Genomic DNA, 27,307 nt, shown 5'->3' with positions numbered 1-27,307 from the left:
ATGAAATGACTGAATCATAAAATATATTTAAAGAAATTTAACTAAACTGTACAATTTTTTTTTGTTTTTCAACGCAGACATTAACCTGATTTTTTCTGCATAGTACAACCTGGATTCAAACAAGCTGCACCTTCTTCCTGAGCGTTTATAGTTCACAATTATGTTTTATCTTCTGAAAAGCTTAGATGAAGCTACTTTTGGAAAAATGTAGAACTCACAAGATAGTGTCAAATGTTAACAGAGTAAAAAAGCCTTTGTTGGAGAATTTAAGTTACATAAAATAAGTTAAACGCAACAAGCAAGTTCAGTGAGTTTCCCACACTGAATTAATCCTGGTTTTAAAGGCCTAAAAGATTGCCTGCTTTACACTGGAGTCTGAGCTCAGGGAGAAACTGCAGCAGAGTGCTAAGAGCCTTGAAACTTATAGTCTGGGATTTTGACAAACCATAAATGATTAGAAAAAGCATTTCAAATGGGTTGTCTTTGTTCAAGGCATAAAATTTGATGGTAGGAAACATGAAACTACGTATTCATAATTTTACACATCTTAGCCAAGTAGATTGCATGATAGTAAGGTAAACTAACTGGCAGAATGGATATTACTTGCCAGTAATAGTGATTTGCTAACCTATGGCTGTTGTCATTTATAGCAGTTGATAAATGATAATTAAAAAAAACTAAACAAGACATGGGAGAAACACCCTTAAATCATGGGTGTTGACGATGTCCACTTGAGGGCACTCTGCAACTTATGTGTTTGCAACACGTTTGGAACAAACACAACAACCAGCAGAGTCGGGAAAATCGTAAACGAGCGAATAAATAGCTACATATAACAGATGTAAAGGAAATCCTGTTTTGTGTGCATGGAAGAAAAAACGATATGGGCCGATATATCAGAATATCAGCTTTTTACGTCACGAAATATCAATATCGAGCTTTAAAATCTCATACTGGCTAGGCTCTACGTAGAATAGCCCTTCACTTTTAACAATAGTCTCTGGTGTTACTATTATATTTGTTGACTCTGTAGCAATGCAGGCACATAAATGAAATCTATTCCAGTGGTACAAAACTATTTTTTATTATTTATTCTCCATTGTTAATGAACCAGTGTTGTTAAGGAAATGTTAACCTTGCACACACCAGAGATATTTGGTTTAGTCTGGTGACACAGAAGTAGATCCTTAGATGAAGCACCATTATATGAATATCCACTTGGAATATTTTGTAAATATAAAGAAATAATATTGTTATCACTTCTATACATGCTATATCCTTGGATAATTAGTTCTCCCTTCATAAACCTCTCCGTACTTTAATAATGGCATGTTTTCCAGGGCTCTTTGCGTCAGTTAATCAGAATGTCCCTAAATTTGAATGATATGTCCAGTCAGATATTAATTAGAGATGCACCAATTGCATCTCTAATTCTCTAATTCTAATTCTGCAATTCTGGATGGCTGCTGATGCTATTAAAGATTTTTTTGTTTTGTTTTAGTTGTCATATATGCCCCCATTTTCTGCCATGGAACAACAAAAATCTTCATCATAAAAAGCATATGTACTGCTTGAACAGTATAAAAGCAACATTTAAAGACCTCCCATGTACCCTTAATGACAAGTTTTGACACCTTAGTATATATCAATAAAGACGTAGTTTGATGACCATTAGAATAGTTTCTGGGTTTTTCCAAGGGTAGCTACACAGGCAGAGACCACCCTCACCACGATATGATGCGAACGCAGTCCTCTTGTTCTACAAGCAGACCTGAAATATGAGAGAAGCCGCTCAGTTAAGAAAAGAGCTTCAAAGATTACTACTAGTAAGGTTTTAAGGGGTAAGGAGTTAAAACATTTCAGCCCTTCTTCACAATGTCACTGAAAATTTAGTCTGCTGAACACTGATGTCAAAATCAGGCAACTCTTCTTGAGTAATATTTGCTGGCTTCAGAATTTTTTACTTTGGTGTCAGGAAGTTGATTTAAACTGTAATGTGTTTTCATCATCAGTGTGAGATTGCAACCCTTAAAATAGGGTTTAATCAAACACAGCCACATTAGCACTTCTATTTACATGTAATTATAGGTCAAGAAACTCAGTTCCAGTAACAGTAAACTATTAAAATAAAGGATTTCTCAAACAGTATTTCATCAGAGAAAAGAGAGATTTGTATCAAGTAATTATAAAATGCACAACAGATCTAGATGACATCTCAAGAGGTATTGAGTTGAAGAAGGTATGCGCCGGAGCGTACGAGAGTGCAGGCCTGCTATCAAGAGTGTACCATTCATACTACGAGCACATGGATCTAACTTAGCATAATGTCTTGAGATTTTCACTCAAGGAATTAAATTAGATGTTGAGCAATGTCTGCCTTACAGAGAGCCCAGCAAAACCCGATAACACAGAAATGTGATTTTCACATTAGAGGAGAGATGCAAATATCTTAACTAAAATCTACAAAACAAGGATTAATAGAGATTTGGTAAAGGCAAAGAAACTACTTGAAAATTCAGGCCTTAAGCTAAGCCGAGGCCATTTGTTCACATAGCATGAATGACGGAGGAAAAATGAAACGTATTAAAAAGCAGATGATGCCTTCCAGTCCTTCACCAGATGAGCGAGAATTCATTGAATACAGTCAAAGCCCCTAAAATAAAATGTAAAAGTAAACAAGATGCAAAATATTAAATGAATTTTCACATATTAAAAAAAAGACTCTACTGCAAATGCTATCAACCATTCGCTCTGTGATGTCTGTTCCGTACAGTACTGATTTAACAGGACTCAAATCTAGGCTGAAGCACAACAATCTCATGATGATCTCTTTTCACAATAGGTCAGTCAGAGAAAGATGCATATTAACAAAAAAAAGTCACTAATATTGCCACAAGCCACCATTTATGTTTTCTCTGTTTTGTACAATGTAACAAGGACAAAGACAGGGCTGGATTCAACGTTTGACTGTGTGTGTGTGTCACAAAGGCCAATGTACGCAATCAAACTACCAGACTTTAACCTTGGAAAGGACAGAAGGACAGACTGCGTTTCTACTGAGATCTGAGCATCCATTTTCCCATTATGCTGCTGCTCTTATCTACAGAAACACTAAAATCCGGTTAAATTGAGCCATTTTCTCATTTGCCTTTAGAGGTCATTTTTCATGCTTGGAGAACTCCAGTCATTCAGACGGCACAAGGGGCTCCATTGTAATAATGGCTTGTTCCATGAGGGTCCAGAGTCTGCATAGCCGGGCATACGCTCATAGACCACAACTACAATTCAGTCCATACCATTCTCCCAGCTGTGTAGCAATGAGCCAACAGCAAAGACAACGAAGTGAAGTCTACTGTGTCATTGCGTGATCAGTAGAGGAAAGAATAAATCACCGGTGACCGATTTCAGCATTAGGTCACAATCTTTCGCCTGTAGGAAACATTGGACATTTTGCGGAGCCTACAAGACCAGCCAATACAGTATGAACCGCAATGTCCAGGGAACAGCGACTGGGTGTAGCACTTTTTATATCTGACAAGACGCTGCTCGAACTTGCTCCTGGGCTTTGTAAAAATGCATAGCAGATATGTTGCGTTGGCTAAGGGCCTCAGGAAGAGAAGCAAAGGCTGCAGCACTCCATGCAGATCTCCAGGCAGTCTGCAGACTCACAGCAGGCGTCGATGATCCCACAGTCCATATCACAGGGCAGGTCACAGTCGCCACATTCCTCGGTGATGCAGCAGCAGCAGAAACACGAGTCCTCTCCCACACAGGAGCCGCATGTGGCACAGTCCAGCATAATGTTGCACAGGGTTAGAAACTCACAAAAGAGACACGCCAAAATACAGTGAACACAGCAGTCTGGAGGGAAAGAGACACACAGAAAGAGTTTCGTCAGCTAAGCCAACTTCAAAAACCGAAGTGATGTGCGATAAACCTGGATCTTAATGGAGGACTGCCGATTGGGAGTTATTAAAGGAGTGACAAGGTTAACAAATTCTGACATTTTCCAGCCTGAAGTTCGTTCTCCTTTCGATTTTGATTAATCCATTTTCAGTTGCCATATGCAGCAGGTTAACATTTATACATGCAATTTACATTACAGATTATAATAGGTGAGAAGTATTGAACTCAATCAATTACCTTTTTTGATGACTTTTTTAAGTTAAAATGTATTGCCACAGAGAAAATATGCTAGGGGAAAACACAAGTCTGCTCTTCTATTATGAACAGCCAATTGGGGGAAAAAACAAAGCAAAAGTGAACTTTGCTATCACTCCCTCCCTCTCCTCCTGCTCCAGTCTCTGTGTCAGCATCGGTATCTCACCGTCCTGTGCCTCTGTGGGAATCTGGGAGCTGTTGCTCTTGGAGCTGCTCTTGCTTCTCTTGCTGCTCTGTGAGTTGATGGAAGGGTTGGACTGCAATTTCTTGGTGTGTTTGGGTCCCGCTGAAGAAGATGAGGAGGTGGATGAACCGCCTCTCGGTAGGGAGCCCAGTTTAGGATTCCTGACCCCGTTGGACTGGAGTACATGCGTGTGAGGTGTGTGCGTGTGATTTGGACAGTGCGTGTGAGGGGAGCGTGTGTGTGCATGGTTCTTGGCTTCACTGCGTATCTGGCTGCTGGGCTGTGACCGACATGGCTGGGTGTGGTGGATGGGCGTGGATCTGGCTGCCGGTTGAGCTAGGGATTAACAAAAGTAGATCCATTAACAGCAGGCTCACATAAACTTTATTTTAAAGGAATATCATTTTAAATCAGTGCAGTTCAGTAAAGATCAGTGTTGCTGTACTTATGATTTTATGTGCTCAATCATTTGGCTGGACAAAGAAACATTGATCTTCATTTCATACTTCACCTAACAAGGATCAAATCTAAAAACTTTAGAAAAAAATACATAAAATTTTTACAGCATTTATACAAACAGGATGGAACTATTTATGTTATTTGTTGGTTGTGAGGAGTCTTTTGTGTGTAATGAACCTTCTCTGTGTGAAGCTCTGAAACTTGTCTTAATGTCCGGGCAGATGCGGTGTCATTGAGCGGGAGGTTTCGGGAAATTGAGTCCAATTACAGAGTCCACCCTAAAGGAAACTGCTCATGGGAAGCACTATGTATTTACTGAGCTGAACCCTGAACTTACTTGTCTAGACTCTTTCACAACTAGAAAGAAAGAATGGAGAGTTTGAGGGACAAAGAGAGGAGTTTGTCTCTAGGTAGAAACACCTCCAAAACTTCAGCATGTGATATTTTCTGCAAACATACTTTTGTTCCAAGATATACTGTACCTAAAACGCTCAAGCATTATTCACAAGTGTTAAATTTTGCTCAGTAATTTGTATATTTTACTACCAAGTGTTATGGAGTATTAACAATTTAGCTAGAAAGTAGAGGTGCAGAAAAGCTCAGTTTTACTGCCAAAGCAAGCACACATACTCTGACAATGAGATTATGGAAGCCTGTTTAAAAAAAGAATAAATCATGTTAGTATTTAATACGATTCTATAGATATAGCTCTACATTTCTTCCTTACCTAAAACCATGTGCAGTGAAAAGGTGTGGTAAGAATGAATGTGGCGTAAAAGACCAAAGAAAAATCTAACACACACACACACAGGCAAACAGAGTCATCTGTAACTATGAGACATGGCTGGAACATGGGAACTGTGTGTTCGATAAGCACTCAGAGACAGATAACCCAACTAGGCATGTTATGATTGGCTGGTGGCTGTGGTCACAAAACCAATCTGTGTTATTAAAGATTCTTTCATTCAGCGTTTTTATAACTTTGCTCCAGATGTTTGGCAGACTGCAGGGCCAGAGTATGTGAATATGTACGTGCACAAGTCTGTTGACATGATCGCATGTGCAGGGCCAGTATGAGGAAGCCATACTTTCTTCTCTAAAGTATGTCAAAAGTCTTCCATGTTATTCTCTTTTTTTTTTCCTCTTTTCCCTTTTGTGTGAGAAATTCGTACTGCCCTCTGTGTTCACCCTTTCTCCCTTTCACTCTCTGCGTATTGTCACTCACTTTTAGCCTTTTTGCACAATACTCTATTGTAACACTCTGACCCTAGCAGAATTTATGTTGGAAAGCGAAGAAGGGGGTTAGTCAAACTGTAGCGGTACTGTGCACAGTTTTTCACTTTCCTCTTTAGTTTCTGAGAAAATCATATGTCCTGTGAGTTTGTGGTGCGTGAGTGTGCCTGTGCGAACAAAGTACATAGGTGGATTTGGCAGACGGGCAGGCAGAGAGGGGGACGTGGAGTGAGGACTGTCTCCAAACAAAGCTTGAGGTTAGGCTCATACACACATATATGCATACAAGAACACGTGTGAACACGCACTCATGAACACACACAGAAAAGAAACAAGGTCTCTTTGTCTGTGATCAAGAAAGTTAGTTAGAAAGATGAAGTGAAAATAAAATAGGTCGCTGCTTGTACATTTTTGGACCAGGAGGATGCATGGGTGTGACACATAAACACAATGATTCAGCTTTAGAGGGAGCTGGGAGCTGGTTAAAAATAACAGCAAATAAAGAGCCAAATGATTGCGGGATTAACATGATGAGACTGGGAAACCACAGTGTGTGCATGTATGGCATGTACACAGCCGCGTTGGCCACTGGGGGTCCTGCAACCTCTAGTATGATATGTGCATGCGCAGGTCTATCGGTGCCGAGTATGAGTCACCCTCGGATGAATGCAGCAGCACGCTGCCATTTACACACCCTCCACCTCTTCCTCCTCTCCTGGCGGTTCTCAGCTACCCTGTACTTACACACCTCCCGTCTAGAGCAGAGAGTTGCTCTCTCTCTACTTATCCTTTGCTGGAATGAGTCAACGGAGCGACTGTGAATTCTGTCTGTCTCTGTTCTAGCTGCTCTGTCCCACTGTGTCCTGTAAAACTATAACATTTCTCATCAAACTAAATACTTAACCTGAATACAGCCTTAACAGCACGTGAAGAAAAGATGCATGCAGGATGAGCCTCCTGACTCCTAAATCTATATGCAAGCTTTTGTGCACTATTAAGCCAACAAGCTTAGCAGAGTAATCTAGATGTCAGAGTATTTTCTGATAACTGTAAATGTTTAACTTTATATTCTAAATGAAAACAGTAAATTTGGATTGCTTCAGGTTTTTCCCCAGTAAACATCTATATGTATGCAGTTAATTATGAAAATTCAGAATGATCTGTACTGCATAACATACATGGAAACAAATCAGTTTCTCATCATCTGTGTCTGTGCATTTGAAAAAGAAGTGCATGTAATGTCCCCCAGCTCCCATATTCCCTCCCTTCTGAGTTTTTTTCCTTCATAGTTTGATTGTTTTAAAAAGCTGGCCAATAAGTGCAAAGTACTAAAACTGTGAGAATTGGAAAATGATAAGCGAGTGTTGTAAAGTGCTATTTAAAACAGTTTTCAATGAGACTTCCCCACATTTTTGGCTGCTATACAGAGCTGTAACCAGCATTACAGTGTTAATGAGGCTTGTTTAGTTGCAACCACTCACTATGGTGAAAAGTAATGTGAGAGCAGAGTTCAGTCAGAGGCACAAGACTGGTGACTCAACATGAGGTGTGTGCAGGATAAAAGTGTGACTCAGCTCTGGCCACAAGGTTCAAACTGCTGTCATTTTAAATAAAAAAATATTTGTTCTTAAGAATCTTGAAACGTATCATTTTATCATTGTTTCCATGCAGTTTTAAAATATTGTCACTAAATTCACCCATAACTGGAATATACTGTACAAACCATTCTGAGGCGTTGTCCCTGTTACTATAAGTATGGCTGTTTAAATTAGTGTGGATAAGCCTGAAAACTTTGATGGATTTCTTATAGTGTTGTTGCTACTATTCATAAAATTAGATTTGAACACAGCATCACAGAAACCAAATTTCTGCAAGAGACAGATTTAAAGATTTCTTGCAGTTATGTTAAAACCAGTGTTGAAAAAACAATTCTGAAAATATACTTTTGCAAGCAACCAATTACTTCTTACTGTAAGTGCTAGCTAAGCTATCAAATGGAGGATTCTGGTTTGCTTAACTTCTTACAATCATTTGAAAAACAAAGCATTCTATGAAATCATGTGAAAAACTAAGTACACTCTTACTATTAGGAATATATGAAGAGATTAAGAGTGTAAGTAGCAACCGTGTGCTTAGTGATCATCTGCAAAAAGTGAGCGCCTCTCTGAAAGTTTTGGCAGCTGTTGAAGTCAATGACAGTGCAATTAGAAGAAGACTGAACAAGTTTGGTTTGTATTAAAAGGTTGTCAGGGTAAAAGAAGATTCAAGGGCAGAGAAAAACCAAAGTGAAAATGTTTGGCCATAATGCACAGCACCACATTTGGTGAAAACCAAACACAGCATATCAGTGTAATCACCTCACATCACCCGTCAAGCACGGTGGTGGAGGGGTTATGATTTGGGCTGTTCTGCAGCCACAGGATCTGGACATTTTGACTCATTGAGTTGACCATAAAATCGTCTGTTTATCAAAATAATGTAGAGTCAAATGTGAGGTCAAATTTCAGAAAGCTAAAGCTTGGCTTAAATTGGGTCATGTAGCAGGACAATGATCCCAAGCACGTCAACAAAACTACAGCAAAATGGCTGAAAAAGAAAAGAATCAAGGTGTTGCAATTGCCTCGTCAAAGTCCAGGCTTAAACCCAAGAGAGCTGTGCATAAATGAATGCCCGGAAATCTCACTGAACTGTAGCAACGTTGTAAAGAGTGTCCAAAATTCCTCCACAACAATGTGAGACACTGGTAGTCACACAGAAAATGATTACTTCAAGTTATTGCTGGTGGCGGTGGTTGTACAAGCTGCTGAATTACGGGGTGCAATTTTCACAAAACGCACACTGTGGCAACTAATTAAAACGCTCTACACCTCGAAGTATTTAGGAAAGCCAGCGCAAGATCAAAACAATCTCTCAAAAAGCTAAATGATTACAAGTTGACTTTGTGTCTGCACATTTTTGCAGAAGCTTTTCAATACCACAAAAAACAACAACAACAAAGTCTGACTTGCAACTTGCCAAGTACAGTTCTATATTGCGCTTTTTGCACTGAAAGGTGAAATATGACATTTGGAAACAAAAAAAGAACAAAATAACACCTCTGACATGCAGGAACTTTACTCATATAAAAAACAACAACACTTTTTTATATTGTTGCAACATTTGACTCATTTGTGTGTTTTTCAACAGACAACACAGTGTGCAAATCACAAATTCAAGAAGGAGGCTAGGTCTGAATTTGAAACCAAAGCCAGGCTTTGGTTTCAAAGCCTTTGAAACCAAAGCCTGGCTTTTTATTGTTTCCAGTACCAGTGAGTGTAAGCAGGAACAGCTGTGAACACGTGTGTCCTGCTGTGACCGTGACGTCAAAGACAGTGGTGTTTCATGACATCACTGACTGAAGTGTGTGTCTGAGGGAGCTTGGGAACGTGTGTGTCCGTGTGTGTGTGTGTCTGTTCCACTTAAACCATAACACACTCAGATATGTCTGCAGATCTCTTGGCACTTTGTTCTCAGCCGGCTTGCCCAGGGCCAGACACATTATGAAACTGTGATGTCATCACCGGGAGACAGAACATACGAGCTGTGGATTTTTCTGTTTATGCTTCTGTTTCTTCACGCCGTCGCTCCCAAACACTGATGCACACGCACACATATACGCAGATGTCACACAGCCATGATCTCACCACAGACCTGAGTCACAGCTACTTTATGAGGTCTACATGCTCATTATGAAGCCAGATACACAGATGATTGATTGACTGTTTGCAGACCATATTTAAACTGCATTCATACTGATAGAGGCCCTCAGACGTATAATTATGCAGACAAGCAGACATAAGCTGTCAGTATTCACCTGAGTGAGGGATAAAGTTTAGAAACTAGTATTGTTTCCTTTGTGGTCATTGTGTTTTAAATGGAGAAAGCTATGGATGAAGGCAATAAGGACGAGTCCATGGAAGCAGATTTGTTTAAGCCCACTATAGTTACATAACTCACTCTGTGCAGCAAATGGAGCTGGTGGGTTTCACGGTTTTTACTGGCAAATAAAGCAGAAGGAAAGAGACAGGAAAAGGCAGACAAACTTCTAAGGCTTCCAGTTCAGGTCTGAAAATAGACGCACACAGCAGACAGGACAGGTAGAGGCAAAAAATAGTCCAAGACAGCAGACATTCACACACCTACTCAGTACAAAACAAACTCTGTTAACCTACTTATAGGTTTCCTGCCTGAAATCTGAAATACTCTTTATATAGTTAGAAAAGTAGGATGAGACAGCATTGTGTTCATGTTTGTCACAAATATTGGCCCTGGATTCCAGGAAATGCGCTCAGAGCTTTCTGACTATGCTCAACCCCCACCTTCTCACCCCCAAATTCCTCCTTTCATTCATCACGCTTTCACTCATCACCATTCTTTTCTTTAGATGAATTGAGACTCATGCTTTTTAGGTACGTTTGGGGGTGTTTTTACTGTGAAATTTGACCTAATAACATATAACATATTAGAAATAGTTTAGAAGTTAAGCCGAGAATGTTGTAATTTCAAAACAGAGTAAAGGCAATAAAAATAAATGCCATTTGGTAATGACAGCAAAATTGTGCAATCTTTGGCTTTGACACAGAGAGTTTGAGCTACTGCACAGCATGGAAAGTAAAAGCAGCTCCTTTGTGCAGACAGAAAATCACTAGACTAGTAATAGGAGGGAGGAAAATGGGTTTTGGTGCTAACTGTGTGACTTTGTATAGAGAATTGTTAGGTGTTGTGCTACTAGTCACCAGCAAATGAGCAAATTGATACTGAGGGCTGTGCATACACCCAGTGTAGAATGTGATGACTGGACAGCTGGAGAGGTTAAATAAAGCAAACACAATAACCTCTCCTCTAGCAATTTTCTTTCTTCAGTGCTATTGCCAAATAGCTTTTTTATTTTACAGCAGTGAAAAATGTTACTGGCATCAGTAGACCTGTTTCACAGGTCAAATTAAACAGCAGCATCAAAGACATTAAAACTGAAATCTGGATTCGCGTTGCAGCAATAATAAAACAGACAAATAAATCACACTGACTTTTTTGAAAATGATTCAAATCTACCATAATCCCAAACAGTATGTTATGTTGTTAAATCTATTTTCCTGGATGAGAACTGATATAGGAATATGAGAATATTTATTTTGTTTAATATTTCAATTTTATGTACCCTCCAACTTAAATTCTGTCCCACAAGCCTAAACTAAAGACGGTGAGGATGACAGCTCGAGCAAGCAAATGGATAAATGGTGGAAGAATGCCAGATGTGAATTTGTCTCTAATTGCCACATTTCATTAACTTTGCATGCAGTTGCACCTACTCTTAAATGTGTGTTTGTTGACCAAGTTATAAATCCAAAGAAGCCAAAACACCGGCTTCTTTTAATCTCATATATAATATATATATAATAACTCAGACAGGCTCAGGTGACTCATCTCAAAACTTAAGTGTGATTCATGAAGAAATGCGACCTGTAGCACAGTGAGACTGGTTATGTTTCCTCAAAATACAACAAAAGAGATGAGTCATTGCCAGGATCGTTTTGATGCCTTGGGCGAGATCAGGATAGTTGTTAAAGAAGGGTCTTTGCATGCCATCTTGCATTTGTTGTCTCTCTCAAACCAGCATAGCAAGCAGCATGACATTATCTGATCATTCCCTATCATTGTGTGTATCACGCACACACACCACAACAATCATTGCAAGCAATTTTAAGTTATTAGTGCAGACTATTGTGACAAGACAAATAAAAAAATAAAGAAAAAGAAATTTAAATCAATCCACCAGCTTAGAATTTAAGTGAAAAGTGAAGAGATGCATTAAGTTGGGGGGGGGGGAAATAAATTTATATGACACTGAGGTGGTAAGAAAACATACTCCGTCACATTACCTTTTAATTTTGTGTATATATATTTAGCTTGTTATGTACTATAGTAATATATGTGCTTTTATAATGTATTTGAATTGCTGCTAGAACAGTGTAATTTCCAATATCCACCTTCACTATATAATGATCTCTATGCCATGGGCCTACTCTGTGCATCATGGATAAGTTTAGTGGGGTGAGGCAACAAATAAGCTGTACCTATAGAGGGAATATGAAAGATTAAGTCAGCTTCTGCTACCAAAAACTTGGGCTAATGCAGATGTACTTGCCCTCTTTCTAATGGCCAGTAGCAGGAGTCTCTTCTGTTTGGAAGAATAAGTCTTACTGCATAGATGTCTTTGAGAAAATTAGTTTGCTGCTAACTTGATTTATGACCTTTGTAAACACTTTCTTGAAACGTTTATTGTGTTTAACATCATCTGTAACAAAACATGATTTTCATTTTGTTTATTATAATCCCCTTTTGAGCAAACCAGATGCAGGGCTTGTTCGTAATGCAGTGTAGCTACATTACAATTCACAAGATGCTACTAAACATGTGGATTTGACCATGTGGATCAAATTCCCTCCTTGCTTTTTAGGCCTTTAAAAAAAACAAACAAAGATGGTGATAGCTGGGGCTACAGAGCAGGTGATTACAGAATTCCATGAAATCTAAGTCATTTGACTCATCTTGTTTTGACTAACTCAAAGTTGAATATTAATAATAATAAAAACCTAAAAAAAGAAGAAGAAGAAAAACTAGCTTAAGAAAAGTTGCTGGCATGCCACTATTTTTATTACGGTGATATTCTAACAAACCTTGGGAAGGATTAAAATGTAGGAAAGTGAAAGAAAAGAGCAAAAGGTGTTTCATTTTGAGTGTTCAGACTTGGGTGCACACTTGGTTGTATTGGGAAAAAAAAAAAATCAGAAAGCTAACCTACTTAGCTGACAGATGTGGATGTAGATATTTCTGTCTGCGTGTATGATTACCTGACCTATTTCTTGAGGGTGTGCAAATGTGTTTGTTAAAGGTCAGGACAATGTGACTCATCAAACCAGTGATCAGTAATGGAAAAAAAGTCTCACTGGTCTCTCAAGTGTGCGAGTGTGTCCCGATGTGTGAATGTGTATGCATGTGTGTTTGTGAGGGTGCTTTACTCACATGTGATACTCTTGTAAGGTGCTGTAAGCGCCAAATCTGGATTGCTGGTGCCGGAGAGGCAGTTGTCGCCATCATCGCCTTGCAACCGTTCTGGGGTGCCATTTAACCTCAATATGAGGGGCTCAGTGTAGGTGTGGCCCACATCTGCAAAACACACAGGTACACAGACACACACACGAACAAGTTAAAGAAAACGTCTAAAAACAGATCTCAGTGTTTTATATTTACTGTATGTTATGTGCTGAGTAGCTGGGTGGACTTTTATGAATGTATGAATGTTTATGCTTGAACAGATTCCCAGTTTTGTTTCCTTTTATCAAAAATAACCAGCAAGCTGTTTCCCCACTTGTGGTAAACTTGCCTACTCTGTTGTCATTTCCCATCCACCAGCACCTAATTAATTTTAACAGAGTAGTTCTGCTGACTTCAACAAAGCAAAAGATTTTGTCTATGTGTTGGTGTGTGCTCTCTCTGTCCTAAACTTGCATCTGGAAGTAGTTAAATCCAAACCCTTGTGACTGTTTAGGGGTCCATGTGTATGCTTGTGAAACCTGAAATCTTTGTGGGTCTATATGTGTGTGCATGTCTCTTTTTGCAAGCCAGTGTCTGTTGAACACATAAGAGTGCATGCACACAATATATATGCAGTAAATACATGTCTGGGTGTTTTATATGTTCAAAGGTACCATGCAGTCCTCTAATGAAGCTGTTATTATACAAACACACACATGCACTCATATGCACACCACACACACACAAAACACAGAGGTCTTCAAAGCAAGGCAGGCCTCTGAGAGGTGAAGACTCATTCCTGGGCAAATGGGAGCCAGCTGGGCTTGATAAACACACACATACACATACACACATACAAACCAAACCACGTCCTGTGCATGGACTCAACACTTTCCGGCTCTGTTTATTTACTCTATCCACTCTCCCTCACTCCTCTATCTGTCCTCTCTTTCCTGTCCCCAGCCTCTCGGGTTCACATTCCCTTTTGACGCAGATACATTCCTGTGCATTTCTGGCATAATTCTATGGATCCATTCTCATTTTTATGGCTGAACTTTTATACAGTCTGTCCAGTAAAGGCCGTATAAATGTAATATTCAAATAAATAAGCAAGCCACAGGCTTTAAGCAAACTGAGAGTAATTATACAAAACAAGAAAGACAACCCAAACAAACAAAAAAATAATTTTTAGCAAGAGCTGTGTAATTTTTTTAGAGTATACATAGATGGTCGTGAGATAGGTTTTTCCAATATATGCTGCAATTTACTGATAGCTGTGCAGTAGGACGAGAAGGAGAGAAGATATAGTTATCAAGGTGACGTCATAAATGGCAGCAAGCAAAACATTGAGTGATTTAGCTAAATTAAAAAAAATCAACATACAAATCAATGCACATGACAGTAAATGTAATTACTAAACTAAGAAGCAATGACATTTGCATTTCTTAAGATGTCATTTCTAGTAACATGCATGATTAAATTTAGGTCTAGGCTACGATACTGTTAGCTGTTCCACCTAAACATATGAAAAAAACATGATAGGATTTCACAACTTGAATAAATATGTTTATTCATTTGAAAAAATGTTGTAGAGTTGCACAATAATTGCATTTTAATGACAATCTTAAGGTCAAATGTCTTTTGGATTTCACACACACTAATTTGTCTTTCAGTCCTATTATTTATAACTGTTAACACAGTTTTTGGGGGTTCTGCATTGTCGGTCAGATAAAATATCCGACTGTTATTTTTCTTAAATAGTTTTTAAAAATTTTATATAAAAGAAAAACTTTCTGCAATAATCATTCTAATTCCACGTTTAAAGCTACTAAACTTTAAAATATATAAATTGTAATATTAACTACAGACATCTATATAGCTTGATCACTATGAGCACTGTCTGTCACATCTGACAAAAATAAAACTAAGTCCATATAATATACACGATGAAAAAGAGGCCGTCAAAAGTATTATGATTTATTTTATGTTAGAATTTATTTATTTATTTATTTTTTACATTGATCTGTTGGTGATTAGTCTTTTGGAAATGTTGCAATGGCAAACCTATTGATCAGCCACAACTTTAAAACCATGAAATGTCCTGTGGTGGCTGGCACTTTCAGGACATTGGCAGCAGATCCTTTGGGTCCTGTGGGTTGTGGCCTCAGCGGCCTGTTCTGCAACCCGTGGATGTTGATGGGACTGGGATCTGGGGAACATCAGTATTTGGGCTCTTTGTTGTGTTCCTCGCGCCATTCCTATGTAGTTTTTAGACGCTTTGCCCTGAGGCCATTGGGCTCTTTAGCATGCAGCTTGAAAATATGTTACTTGAACTAACCTTGATGAAAAGGCCTAGTGTTTTAAGCCTTGGGTGATTTGCTTGCAAAGGTTTGCGTGTGTTTGTATACCTGTGCATATGTATATATTTGTGTCTCTCAAGGGCGTTTTGTATGTGTGGGTATTTTTGTGTGGGAGACCATGTGAACAGGAGCTGAGGAGACGGGAAATACTTCCTGCTTTTCTCTTCTATTTGATAGCCGTACACAAAACTCACACCCATACAAACACACTTAAAACACTTACCGTACGCTCCAATAATACCTTCCTGCATCTCACACTCACTCTCATCACACATACTTTTATCTCTGCCATGTGGAAGCGATTTTTCCAAGACCCATATTTTGTCCATTAGACTCAATCAGTCTGCTCAGATATAAAAACCACTAGTTAGAACAGCTGTCCTGACACCAAATGTCTGATTTAGAGGTAACTGTGTGTTTTAGTCGACATGTATCACTGGCAAGCAGTACATGTCTATGTACTATGCATGCAATAACCCACCTTTATATATTTATCAAATACCTTAAATAACACTCAGTGCTGAAACTCAGTAAATAGTAAATTAGAAGCAAATAAAAAAACAGTATGTGTAACTTCAGGAGGCTAATCATAAAGTCATTGAACATTGTGTTTCATATTCCTATAATCAATGATAACGCTATCACTTAAAATTGCCAGTAACATATAATCATCTATTGTTCTACACAACTGGTATCAATTTTAAAATGTTTGAGAATGGATTGTAAAAAAAAATAATAAGACACCATATGCTGGTAGGCAACAACTGAGTCTGATAACTTTAGACAGCTGGCAAGTTTTTAAAAATATTGAGATCAGTATTATAGTTTATTTTTTAATAAGGGCATTTATCAGTTCAAGTCATTGTGTTTCTCGTTTTTCCTCATTCTTTGGAAATTGCTTTAGGGGCCAATTACCACAGTCACACAAAGCACAGAAAAAAAACCCTTCTGAAAATGAAAAGTCAGTCTTATTTGAGTCCCCAGTAAGAATCCAATTGAAATACAGAATTTGCTAAAACCAAAACAACTTTGCAGCAAAGGTCTACAGAATACCGCAGACACTGTTGGAAAACCCCCATAATGGCTTAAAAACAAAAACAAAAAAACAATAAAAGTGGGATAGGCTCCATTCGTACACACACAAGCAGTGTGAATATGAAACTATGGTTAATAAATATAATTTTTTGAAAAATAAAGAGTTTGCTGATGCTATCGTTCAAACTTTTATCAAAATAAATTCCAATCGTTATTGTTAATGATCAACTTTAAAACAATATTGGGTTTGAACTCTGAAGCAGGGCACGTCAGAAAAAGGGAGCACCCCAAGCTGTTTGATCATATGATCTTATGTACTCTTGAATCCTTCACTACAGTTTGTCTTTGTTTTTTGACTGTGGGGTAGCAAGGGTTAAAAGTGTATGGGACTTTTGACTTAGCTAGTCAAAGCGTTCCCTTTGTAAATGTTCGAACCCACGATTGTTGGATCGAAACACATTCCCACAAACCCTCAGTGCCATCCAAGCAGGCCATCAACCAATTTTGCGTTGGCATAAGGATCAAAACACCTAACCGCTCGACCTCAGAGCCAGTTCTCAGAACCGTGAAAGATGAGCCTCTAATTAAAATCAGACCCGACCAATCAAGAGCCGGTGAGGAGATACGACTATGTGTTTACACTTGTGGGTATTTGTTTGTGAAAGCTTGACTATATACCTGTGTATATTTCTGTATTTGCGAGTTCATGTGGGTTTGTAGTTTGTACACGTGTACAAACTACAAACTACACGTGTCGGTGGCCCTGAAGGGGCGATTCAGAGGAATTTTAGTCTCCTTGTAAACAAACAGTTAACCATTAAACCAAAAACATATGGATCCCATAGGGTAATGATTAGCATAAACACAACACACACAGACACTATTTACATGAACTTGAAAATGATGTGACATATCCTGAATTACCTGAAGGGAAGCATTTCCTGCTGTTCCTCCTGGGGATGGAGTGTGTTGGTTTATAGAGAACAGACGGCTGAGCTGAGTTTACCTGCTTCCTTTCAAACTATCTCAACACCGTTTCTACAGCTCCACTATGACATCTTTAAAAACGCAAATGTCTAATGTGTATGCAAAAGGAGTTCTCTTAGGCTTATACATCCCTGTGGCAAAGACAGTGTGCCTGGAATGTTTTCAGACACTTTCAAGGTTTCCATGTTATGCTATATTCCAGACGCCTTTTTAAAATGGATTACATTCATTTATTCAGCCATGTAAACCCACAAAGACAAAACAAGAACAAATTTGAAATGTTTTGTTAATTCATTTTCAGCAAGAGACCAAAATCGTTGATAAACACCTGGTGTATCCTACAATAATCAACTGTCTTTGAGATGCTTCTACAACTTGACTTGAATCCAGTGCTTAATTAAAATAATCTACACACACAGCTATGAGTATCAGGGCTCACTGTTGATGGTGTGTCAGAGTGAAAACCAAGCCACGAGGTTAAAAAATGAGAACCACCAACAGGATGAGTTTAACAGTCTTCTATAATCTGACCAAAGTTACTGGGGATGGGCAGCCTTGGTCAGGCAGGCTCAAACAAACACTGTGGTCTTTTTCTGGAGTTGGCAGAACCTTAGAGAAGAACACGGCGCAGTACTCCAACAGCAAAGGTCTGACAGAAGCGGTTACTCACTAGCAGGCACATGACAGCATGCTGGGAGTTTGACATTTTAACCACATTTAGACCAAGAACTCTGGTCTGATGAGACATAAATTAAACCATGCACAAAACAGATACTTGGCATCACTTCATTAATACCATCTGCACAGTAAAATGTGGTGATTGCAGTATCAGGAACTGGGAGGTTAATATAGATAGAGAAAAAATCCTGAGTTGAAAACCTTTTCGGTGTGGTCATGACTCCAGGATTGTAGCTATTTTTCTAGCAGCTCCATCCCCACAGGGGCAGATACAGGAAATCTTTCATACCTTATGTAACAACTCTCTACAATGCAACAAAGGTTATCTTATTTTGTATCAGACTGAGGCAAAAGCTACTTTTCAACAAGACAAAGACCTGAAGCATGCTACTACAAAACATATGAGTGATTCTGCAAAAGGCCTAGAGTGTCCTAACCTGGCCACAGTAGAGTATCTAAGAAGAGACCTAAAAAAGGGTGTGGGCAAGCTTTCCCTATCTAAACATTAAGGAGCCTTGAAAAGAGAAGTAGCAGCAAGCTTAAAGGATAATGCCAAAGAAGACTCAAGGCTGTAATAGCTACCAAAGGTGCAATAAGTATAGGTCAAGGGTCTTAAAATTGTGTGAATAGTATAAGTTAGTCTCTTAGTTTTAGTGCATGAATTAAATATTCAAAATGTTTTGTCAGTAAAGTACTGTGAGTGCAACTCAGAAAATAAATAAAAAGAGTCAAGTTTAGGATGAGTGTGCAGCATGAAATATTGAAGTCTTAAATGGATGCAAAAACTTTCTGTGAAAGCTTTATTTAAACTTTTGTACATTTACTGACAGAAAGAAACAAACAAACGTGTGCTGAAATAAAGCAAAACCTTCACTGTGTGATGACAGCTAAAACTCTAAAAACTAAAGCTGTTTAATAAAGTCAAAATATCCCCACCACTGACTATTTTTTGCACTAATTTTCCTTCTTTTATAGAAATATTATTTGGATGTTTTGAAATATTTGTGTTCATAAAACAAAAAAATACATTTGTAAACGACTTCCTTTTTAATATTTTGTGACAATATTGACACAAATGAGTGTTGCAGTTGTGTTCCTGTGTTCATACAGCATTTTAAAACACTTCATTCAGGCCCACTAGCAGAGAAAATAGCATAGAAGAAGACATGCCGAAGAGCAGCCGAGCAGTTATCTGAGCAGCAGTAATGACTGGAACTGATTGAAAACACACACACTATCAGTGGGGTGCTGACCAAGATGGAGTAAAATATAAAGACAAGAACACAGATCTACAGTATAGGTGAATTGTTGTAGTCTTAATCACTCTCCCTCAGTAAATACACACACACACACACACACACACACACACACACACAAATTAAAAGGAAAGAAGAAGCAATGTTTAAACTGCAATTCTAGCCAATGGGAAAATCCCACACCAAGAAACTGACACTGACATAAGCATACACTCACAGAATAAGTCGAAAATCAGAGATTATGCTTGCTGTGAGAGAATGGAGTAGTGTAAGCTCATTAAAGACAAAAAATGAACAGGCTTAAGGGGAATTTAATTGTGCCACTCCGTCTGTGGGATTCTTCTGGTTCGTGAGAAAATACTGGCTCTTTGCTAACAGATGCTACACGGCTGTGTCTGTTAGCAAAGCAGCTAACAGAACTCTATTTGTATTAGAATGTAAACACACCTGATGTAAAACAAGGACACTGTGTTTCAGTCTTAGTATCATGAACAGAGTAATGTATCCAAAATTCACTAAGATTTGACATTAGAAAAACATTGTTTAAAACAGTTTTTATTTTATTTTTTTTATTTTTTTTAGGTCTTTATAATAGTGTACAGTAACACTTTCCTCTTATTGCTTTCATATATTTACTGTAACTGTATTTATTACAGAGGTACTGATTGATCAGCCAGATATCAAAACTGGACGATTTTGAGCGTTATGAGCCTTGAATAGTGACCACCCTGTCAGCTTCATGTCAGATTATGAGTGAGTTACCGGTCAAGTCAGATGCGGCAGCATGAGCCAACAGTCGCACAGACACTCACAGGCATACGCTAACATGTTGTTAGCATGGAAACTCTTCGCTTTAAGTGAAGACGAAAATGTTGGGGACTGTTGGGGGACCATCATGGAAATGTTAGAAACAAAAATCTTAATCAGACATTGACCAAACTTATGAACACACTGGAAAATGATGGGAGTAACTAAGATTTGTTTTGTTATATAAATCAGGTAAAGATTGCTGTACAGCAGCTAATTTTCAGTTAATTATTTCTACTTCAGCAGTTCCAAGTGAGACTTACTGCAGCTGTAACTTACCACAATTGGGGGAAAATTGCAAACTTTGATCATTTCTTTTTTTATTATGAAAACAATATTTTGCATTGAAGAAAATTCTATTTTTGTTTGTATGTGTTGACAGGTAAAAGTTCGTAGGAAAAAAATCTGAATTGGCAAAAATTTGTATCATCTTAGTAGAGATCCAAGTGGAGGGGGAGAGGGAGAAACACGAGGAGAGGGGAGTTGAGACAACAGGCATTTTATAAAATCCAACAAAATCCCTGCTTTGGAGCTGTCATTTCAAAGTGATGTCATTAAATATGACGTCTGGCACAGCTGCATTAGAAATTGCTTTGTTACAGCCCAACTATTTCGACATTTTATGATCCCAGATGCCATATAAGCATAACAGTCTTCATGAGAACTTTTAAAATTTAAGCCTACTTTTAGTTCACACCACTGTGCAATGTGACAGCTTACTACAATACGATTAGATTTTTTCTTAAACTAACGCACAAACAAACAGAGAAGGTAAGAAAGTTACAAAGCCAATTGCCTTAAATAAAGATAGAAAGAAAATTTCTGTAGATCTTTTTTTTGTCACGTGTAAGCAGGGGTCATGTGTTTTTACCCATGACTCTTTCTTGGATAATGGGTAATAACACACAAAGAATATACCTGTGTATCCTTGATTATTAGTCGTCTGACAACTCATCTCTCCCCCAGATGCATTTTAACAAGTGAGACGTCCTTCAGCACAGAGTTCATGATGGAGGCAAATAGAGAAATGTGAAAAAACCTGAGAGAGGAATAGTGATAACTGAGGACACTGTGTGCTCACTGTGTGGTAGTGACTTTTCAATCACGGAGGAGACCTGACTTCAAGCATAAACTGCTTTAATATCTATTTAACTATAAACAATACCATTACTTACCAAACAAGCATCATTTTATATATATATATATATATATATATATATATATATACATACACACAATATAAGCCCCTTGTTCAAATTTGTCATTTGTGATCTCATACCACGATGGCATTATCTGTACAACAGGAATGATTACGATTTAAAGAAAGTGCTATAGCAAATCATTAGTGTGAGAAACAGAAAGAGCGCAGGCCACCAGAGCAGCAGCAATGAGCCATTCTCAAATGTTTGTGAGGTAGTAAAGTAAAATAAAGCACGCTCATTTTTGTTGGTCAAAAACGCCATAAAAATGCCTCAAACTGCTCTGAGTTTATTTCAATCTCTGTGAGAAACCAAATTAGACACAAGCCTCAAAAAACCTCAAGGACTAAAAAAGGACAAGCAGGAAAATAGCAGCATCTACACACGCGGGCAAAGAGAATGAGTTAGTGTATGAGATAGAGAGAGAGATGAAATAATAGGTAGAAACAGGTTAGACTGTGACTTAGAAGGTGCATTTTATAGAAGAGAGCACCAGGCTGATCACACAAAGGCTGAAGAGGCATAGGATGTAGAAGGTGGACACTTGCTTGCTTTCATCAAGCTTTTTTGATGTGCAGATGTTGACAAAAAATGTATCTGCAGGCACCCGACCCCCCAAGAAATAAATTAATAAATGAAGCAGTGGCTTGTTATTACGTGTAGCAACAGTCAACAACAGGCACGATTTAATACTTCAGTCTTCAGTTCATTTGCAAATTGCTGGGACTGCACGTTTGTCATGTCTGGACAGAGTCAGGCTAGCTGTTACACTCTTGTTCCTGTCTTTATGCAAAGGGTAGCCACTTGCTGGATGTTGATCCATAGTAAACATTCAGTTAAATGAGAATTTTATCAATCATGTTACCTAACAAACTAAAAATATAAAATACAGAAAAAGAAACAGTAAATCATTTTAGTAAAACTCTAATCTGTTTGCTGTAATATGCTCTATGACAACTCACAGGCTGACACAAGAAGTACCTCACACTTTGAAATCCTGAATGTCAAAATTCAAAGCAACTGCCAGAGTAGAATAAGGTTAGAACTACGATATTCTGCTGTTTATATGAGAATGACACAATAAGGTAAGCAGTGGTGTTTTCTTATTTTGCTTTTCAACATAAAAAAAACCCACACAAGTTATTTTTCTCTTATACCCATTCACCAATCTTGAGTGAGCTTAAACTCTGTCCCACAGAGATCAATGCAGCAAAATAAATGCCAAGATTTTCATTTTGCTTGGTCATAACGTCAAACATTAACTAACTACAGCTGATTGAAATTACTTTCCATTGTTTCCATCAATGCTGGAAAAACAATGGAAGTCATCTTAAACTGTAAATTCCAGCATCTTAAGACGCTGATAGCTATTTGAAATCTCAAATAACATTTGTTAAAATTTCACTATAAATTTCACTGTAATTTCACTATAAAAAAAGGGTGCAGTTCATCCTTCATGCAGGCAGGGAACAAAGAGAAAGAACCAAGAAAACAATGGCAGAGAATCGGGTAAAGATTACAGAAGAAAGGAAGAAAAAATAGAGTGCAAGAACTCCTAGTGGTTAGAAAGACTCAGATGTGGTAAGAAAAGGCTCCTTCACTGCATCTTCATGTTGTGAGAGCCTTACTCACAACAACAAGAAGAACATGTCTTTTAACACGCACATAATGCAAGTTTATGGACAAGTGATGACTGAGCAGAGCTTCATTCAGCTTCAGAAAATCAGACTATTTTAATATGGGAAGACTGGAGTGCTAAATATTGTGGCAAAGCATCAATTGTTCTCAATTTAATTATTGCTTTTTTTTTAACTGTGAAGGGTCTTATCTGCATAACTTGGTAAAAGCGTTCAGAAATCAATGCATCGCAGCACCTTTAAATCAATGCTAATTGGTGCTCAGAAGACAACAAAGCTAGCTTCCTACCTAGCTAAAGCAGCAAAAAACATTGCCAAAAAACACATCTGATACTGGCACATCTGAGAAAAATATGCAAAGCAGTCAACTCAGTACAATTTTTAGGCTAGTAAGGAGCAGGTAAAGAGACAAAGATACCATTGGGTATCTTTGTTGGCCTTCAGACAACAATTCTGACAGCTAAAGAACCAAACGGGACAGGCAAAAAAAAAAGGTAAAGAGACTAAAACTCACGTCATCAGTTATGCTGGTTAAGTACTTTTCCCAGGAACAGAGGATGCCATCCTAGAAGCTGTTACCCCCATTCTAATTATGGACCAGTGGTCAAATCTTTCTTTGAAGCCTAAATTAAAAATATACATGGCTGATTTTGCACACGATCTCTGGAAAATTGTCTACTCCTGCATGTAACATACAATAGAAGATTGACTGCATGAGACAGTCTTACTTCTGGAAATTCTTTGTTTTGTTTAGTCAAGGGAGCTTTCTTAAAAGAGCATCCAGCGGACAGGTCACAGGACATCTACTCGCTCACTGTAAATTCCCACGGTCTTTGAAATGGAATGCTGGAAGGTTAAAAACGGTTTGATGTCCAATCATCCGCTTCAGACATTTACTTTCTCACATGCAACTCTGTTGAGTAATGTCTAGAAAGGCTCAAGGATACAGCGCATGTGTGCAACCGCCCCATGTTTCTGTTGTGGTGTTGCAAAGCAGCCCAATCTTGATGCAAAGGGATAGGTAGAGGTCCAACAGAGCTAAAAGGAGGACCTTGTTACTCTCAGCAGTAACCTGAACCTATATAACTTAAACCTGCTCAAACACACAGACCAGACAGCCAAAGGAAGCTTAACTTTAGCAGAAGAAGGATCATTTACACTTTGTGCTGCCTTCCTGACAAACAGAGGTAAAGTCAGCACAGCCAGGAGAACATGTTTGGGCACAAACCTTCAATTTAATAACTCTCAAACTCTCCAAGAGTTATCATTAAAAATGATGCTGTACTTATAGTCATGGTTAACCACAATGTAGCATTGAACGGAGATGTGTGTGTTGATGTTAAACACAGTAATGATAAGAGTTGTGTCTGGACTTGTATTACAAAAAATAGACAGAAAAAATAAAAGGAAATAAAAAATTTTCATCAACTATTAAGCATTTTTATGGCTGGTTCCCATGGCCACAAGGCACTTAAATCTCTGCACACTACCCTAACTGTTAACCACACCTAACCTAATTACCCCATAGAACCTGCGCTCTGATCTACGTACACTCTGTGCTGTTGTTTTCCCATTGAAGCTTGAGGAGACTGAAGTAATTTTGGCTCATTCTGCATGAGTCATTCACATGAAAACAGCCCGAAGCTGAGTCCACATCTTCCTCTCCCCGCCTCTGAGTCAGTTACCTCTGAGCATGACCGATCTCTCAAAGCCAAAGGGACACAGGTTCATTCCCAAATTCCCAGGAGCCTAATTGTGCCATTTAAGTGTTCCATAGCGCTGAATCAGTCCTGACCACTCAGATCACCCAAGAGCACGGCCCCTACATGGACCAGTCTCAGCAATTACCTGACTACACAACAGTTGTGTCATTAAGAAGGTTTTTGACCTTATAAATCTCAGTAACATCCAGCAAAAACACACAATGGTTTTCCCGGGATAAAGTGTGAGTTCCTACAGTGTATCCCCCTCCTGAGTCTACTATTAGAGATTATTAATTACTCAGTCTCAAACTTTTAAACACCACAGTGACTCAAGACTTTTCCACTTTAGAGAACTCACATCAATCTATATTACACTTTCGCTGGGGTGAACAAATCCATTCTAATGTTGTTTTCAGAAAACTGTATTACAATAGCTCTACTGTACAGTCAAACACACTCTGGATGACCTACTAACATAACAAGCTTCACATGCATGAAAGTAAATGGTGAGGTCTTCACTCTCAAATAATCGTGCTGCTCCATTGTTTTCATACCAAATGACTAATCTCTTTAATAACTAACTCAGTTGTTCACTACTTTCAAACACCGCCTCCACAAAGATGACAACATTGGTTATTGTAAACACTGGGCCTTCGTGGCACGCATGGAGTATGTTTGTGTTTCTTTTTTTCTCTTTTGTTTTTTTCCCAACAACCTCTTTCTTACCATCACCAGGGCAGGGCTGTGGGCTCGGACAGCTGTTTTCTCTCTCTGCGTTTGAGCTTGTTTGCGAACTTGGTTGTGGAGCTGGCAAACCGGGGTCTCCATCGTCAAGTGGCTCTCGCGAAATGGCAGCGGCACTCCTCTCCTCATCCATGGGCGTAGGCCTGGCTCTTTAGGGAGGAGGTGACTGAGCCTGAAGCAGGGAGACGAGATAGCCCAAAAAAGAATTTCATAGAGATGAGTCATATGGAAGATTTCTCGTTGTCTTTTTGATATGAGCAAGAAGCTAACAGAGTACAGGTACTGCTGAACCACCATCAGCGCCTTTTGGCAGGATCCTCACCACAGGAAGCAGTGCGTGTTTACAAAGGAAACGTCTAATAACAGCCTGCTTTAAATAACGTCTTCAAAGTATGCTTTGACAGTAACAAGTATTTATTTATATATAACACTGTAAGCCACTTCAACACTGCAACGTGAGGTAGAGAGACAGGAAAAGGTCAAGAACAAAAAAAGTCGTATAAGTCAAATAACTTATTCATGAAAACATACATAATTTGTATTTTACAAATACAAATTATCATACTACATGTATACAAATCTTGGAAACCAATAACACCGCACTTACTGCTTACACTTGCTCCTTGTTTAAAGTAAAAGACGTGTTTTTGAGAGCCCTCGACCATCGGAGCAAGTTTTATAAATCATTATCGGGAAGTTCAGTGTATACCTCACGTGCCAGTTTGGGCACGCGCTTTTCCTGCCAAACTAACTCAGCTGGGCAGCTGTTTGCGCGCTCCCGTAGCTCGCTCGCTCCGCACTCGCTGCCTCCCAAAAAGTTTTGACCACCTTTGCCAAGTTTTAGAGCGAAAAAAAAAGTTCGAAGAAGCAGAGTTTGGTAAGCTTCACCATCAACCACCCACCCCCACGGGTGAGTTTCTCAGTGTTTTAAACGGCATGGCTACAAAGTTTGAAAAAGTTTCGGGAAAAGAGAAAAGTCACTGCAGCGCACGCTCACCAAGAGTTAGCTGAAACATGTTTATTTGTAGCGAGCTTTTAATAACAATAATAAAGTGTCATTTTTCATAAGAAATTCAGACTGAAATATTGAACGTGAACGCAAATATGAGTGATAGCTAATAACGTGCTCTGTTTATCTTCACTGCATATCTGCCCTGCGCTTTCTCGACACGAGTCTCTGCATGCTCAGACCAAGCTCCGCTCCAGCGTGAGGATAATTTCTCTGCCTGCCTTAGTGCGGCTGAAAAATCGAAATGCAACTTACTTTGACAACAATAACACCGCAGGAAAAAACTTCTTACCTTCTTTCTGGCTGGAACTCTTTGCAACTGGGCCTTTGAACTAATTCATTTTCTGGTCGCTCCAGGTGGACTTCAAGCCCTCTGAGACCTTTCCAATCCAATCTCCCCCCCCCCCCAAACTCTTGTCACTTCACACGACCACCAAGTCTGTCTATGGCTCATGCAGGTAAACTAAACTCCAAATTCAGAGCATTTTCGCCAGCGGAGATAATTCTCTCTCCGCCTCTAAACTTTCTCACTCCTGCTCGCCCCGTCCTCCAAACCAGATGTTGGGAGGTTTAACGCTGCAAGGCTGAAATCTCTTTGTCTGCGCTGCAGGTTTCCTCGCTTTCTACTGCGTTTCTGCACCACCTTACCAAACTTATTTACAATCTTCAATTGAGTACCCGCTCCGTGCAACCCGTTTCGCCTCCTGACTCCTTCTATATCCTACTTGACTCAGACTTCTGCTCCTGCTGTTGGACAGGAAACTACAGTCAGCAGTGATTG

General features: G+C 38.9%; 1 protein-coding gene across 1 annotated transcript; it reads right to left on the bottom strand.

Moving 5' to 3' along the window:
- Positions 1-100: 100 nt before the first annotated feature.
- Positions 101-27,307, bottom strand: mdfi (MyoD family inhibitor). Its single transcript, XM_085159127.1, has 5 exons — positions 26,819-27,307; positions 25,500-25,689; positions 13,100-13,243; positions 4,328-4,681; positions 101-3,861 (listed from the first exon to the last, which is right to left on the bottom strand). Exons 2-5 carry the CDS (start codon positions 25,648-25,650, stop codon positions 3,608-3,610), a joined length of 903 nt encoding a protein of 300 aa, XP_085015253.1. The 5' UTR covers positions 25,651-25,689; positions 26,819-27,307; the 3' UTR covers positions 101-3,607.

The sequence above is a fragment of the Neolamprologus multifasciatus genome, chromosome 5, assembly GCF_963576455.1.
Source record: "Neolamprologus multifasciatus chromosome 5, fNeoMul1.2, whole genome shotgun sequence".
Taxonomy (NCBI): domain Eukaryota; kingdom Metazoa; phylum Chordata; class Actinopteri; order Cichliformes; family Cichlidae; genus Neolamprologus; species Neolamprologus multifasciatus.
The sequence above is the reverse complement of the archived record's forward strand: the minus strand, read 5'-3'. Positions and strand labels throughout refer to the sequence as shown.

Coding starts and splice junctions, on each gene's coding strand:
- mdfi (XM_085159127.1), bottom strand. CDS start 25,650: ATGGATGAGGAGAGGAGTGCCGCTGCCATTTCGCGAGAGCCACTTGAC. Junction 13,244..25,499: donor ACAGCCCTGCCCTGGTGATG/GTAAGAAAGAGG, acceptor TGTGTTTTGCAG/ATGTGGGCCACACCTACACT. Junction 3,862..4,327: donor TCCCACAGAGGCACAGGACG/GTGAGATACCGA, acceptor CTTTCCCTCCAG/ACTGCTGTGTTCACTGTATT.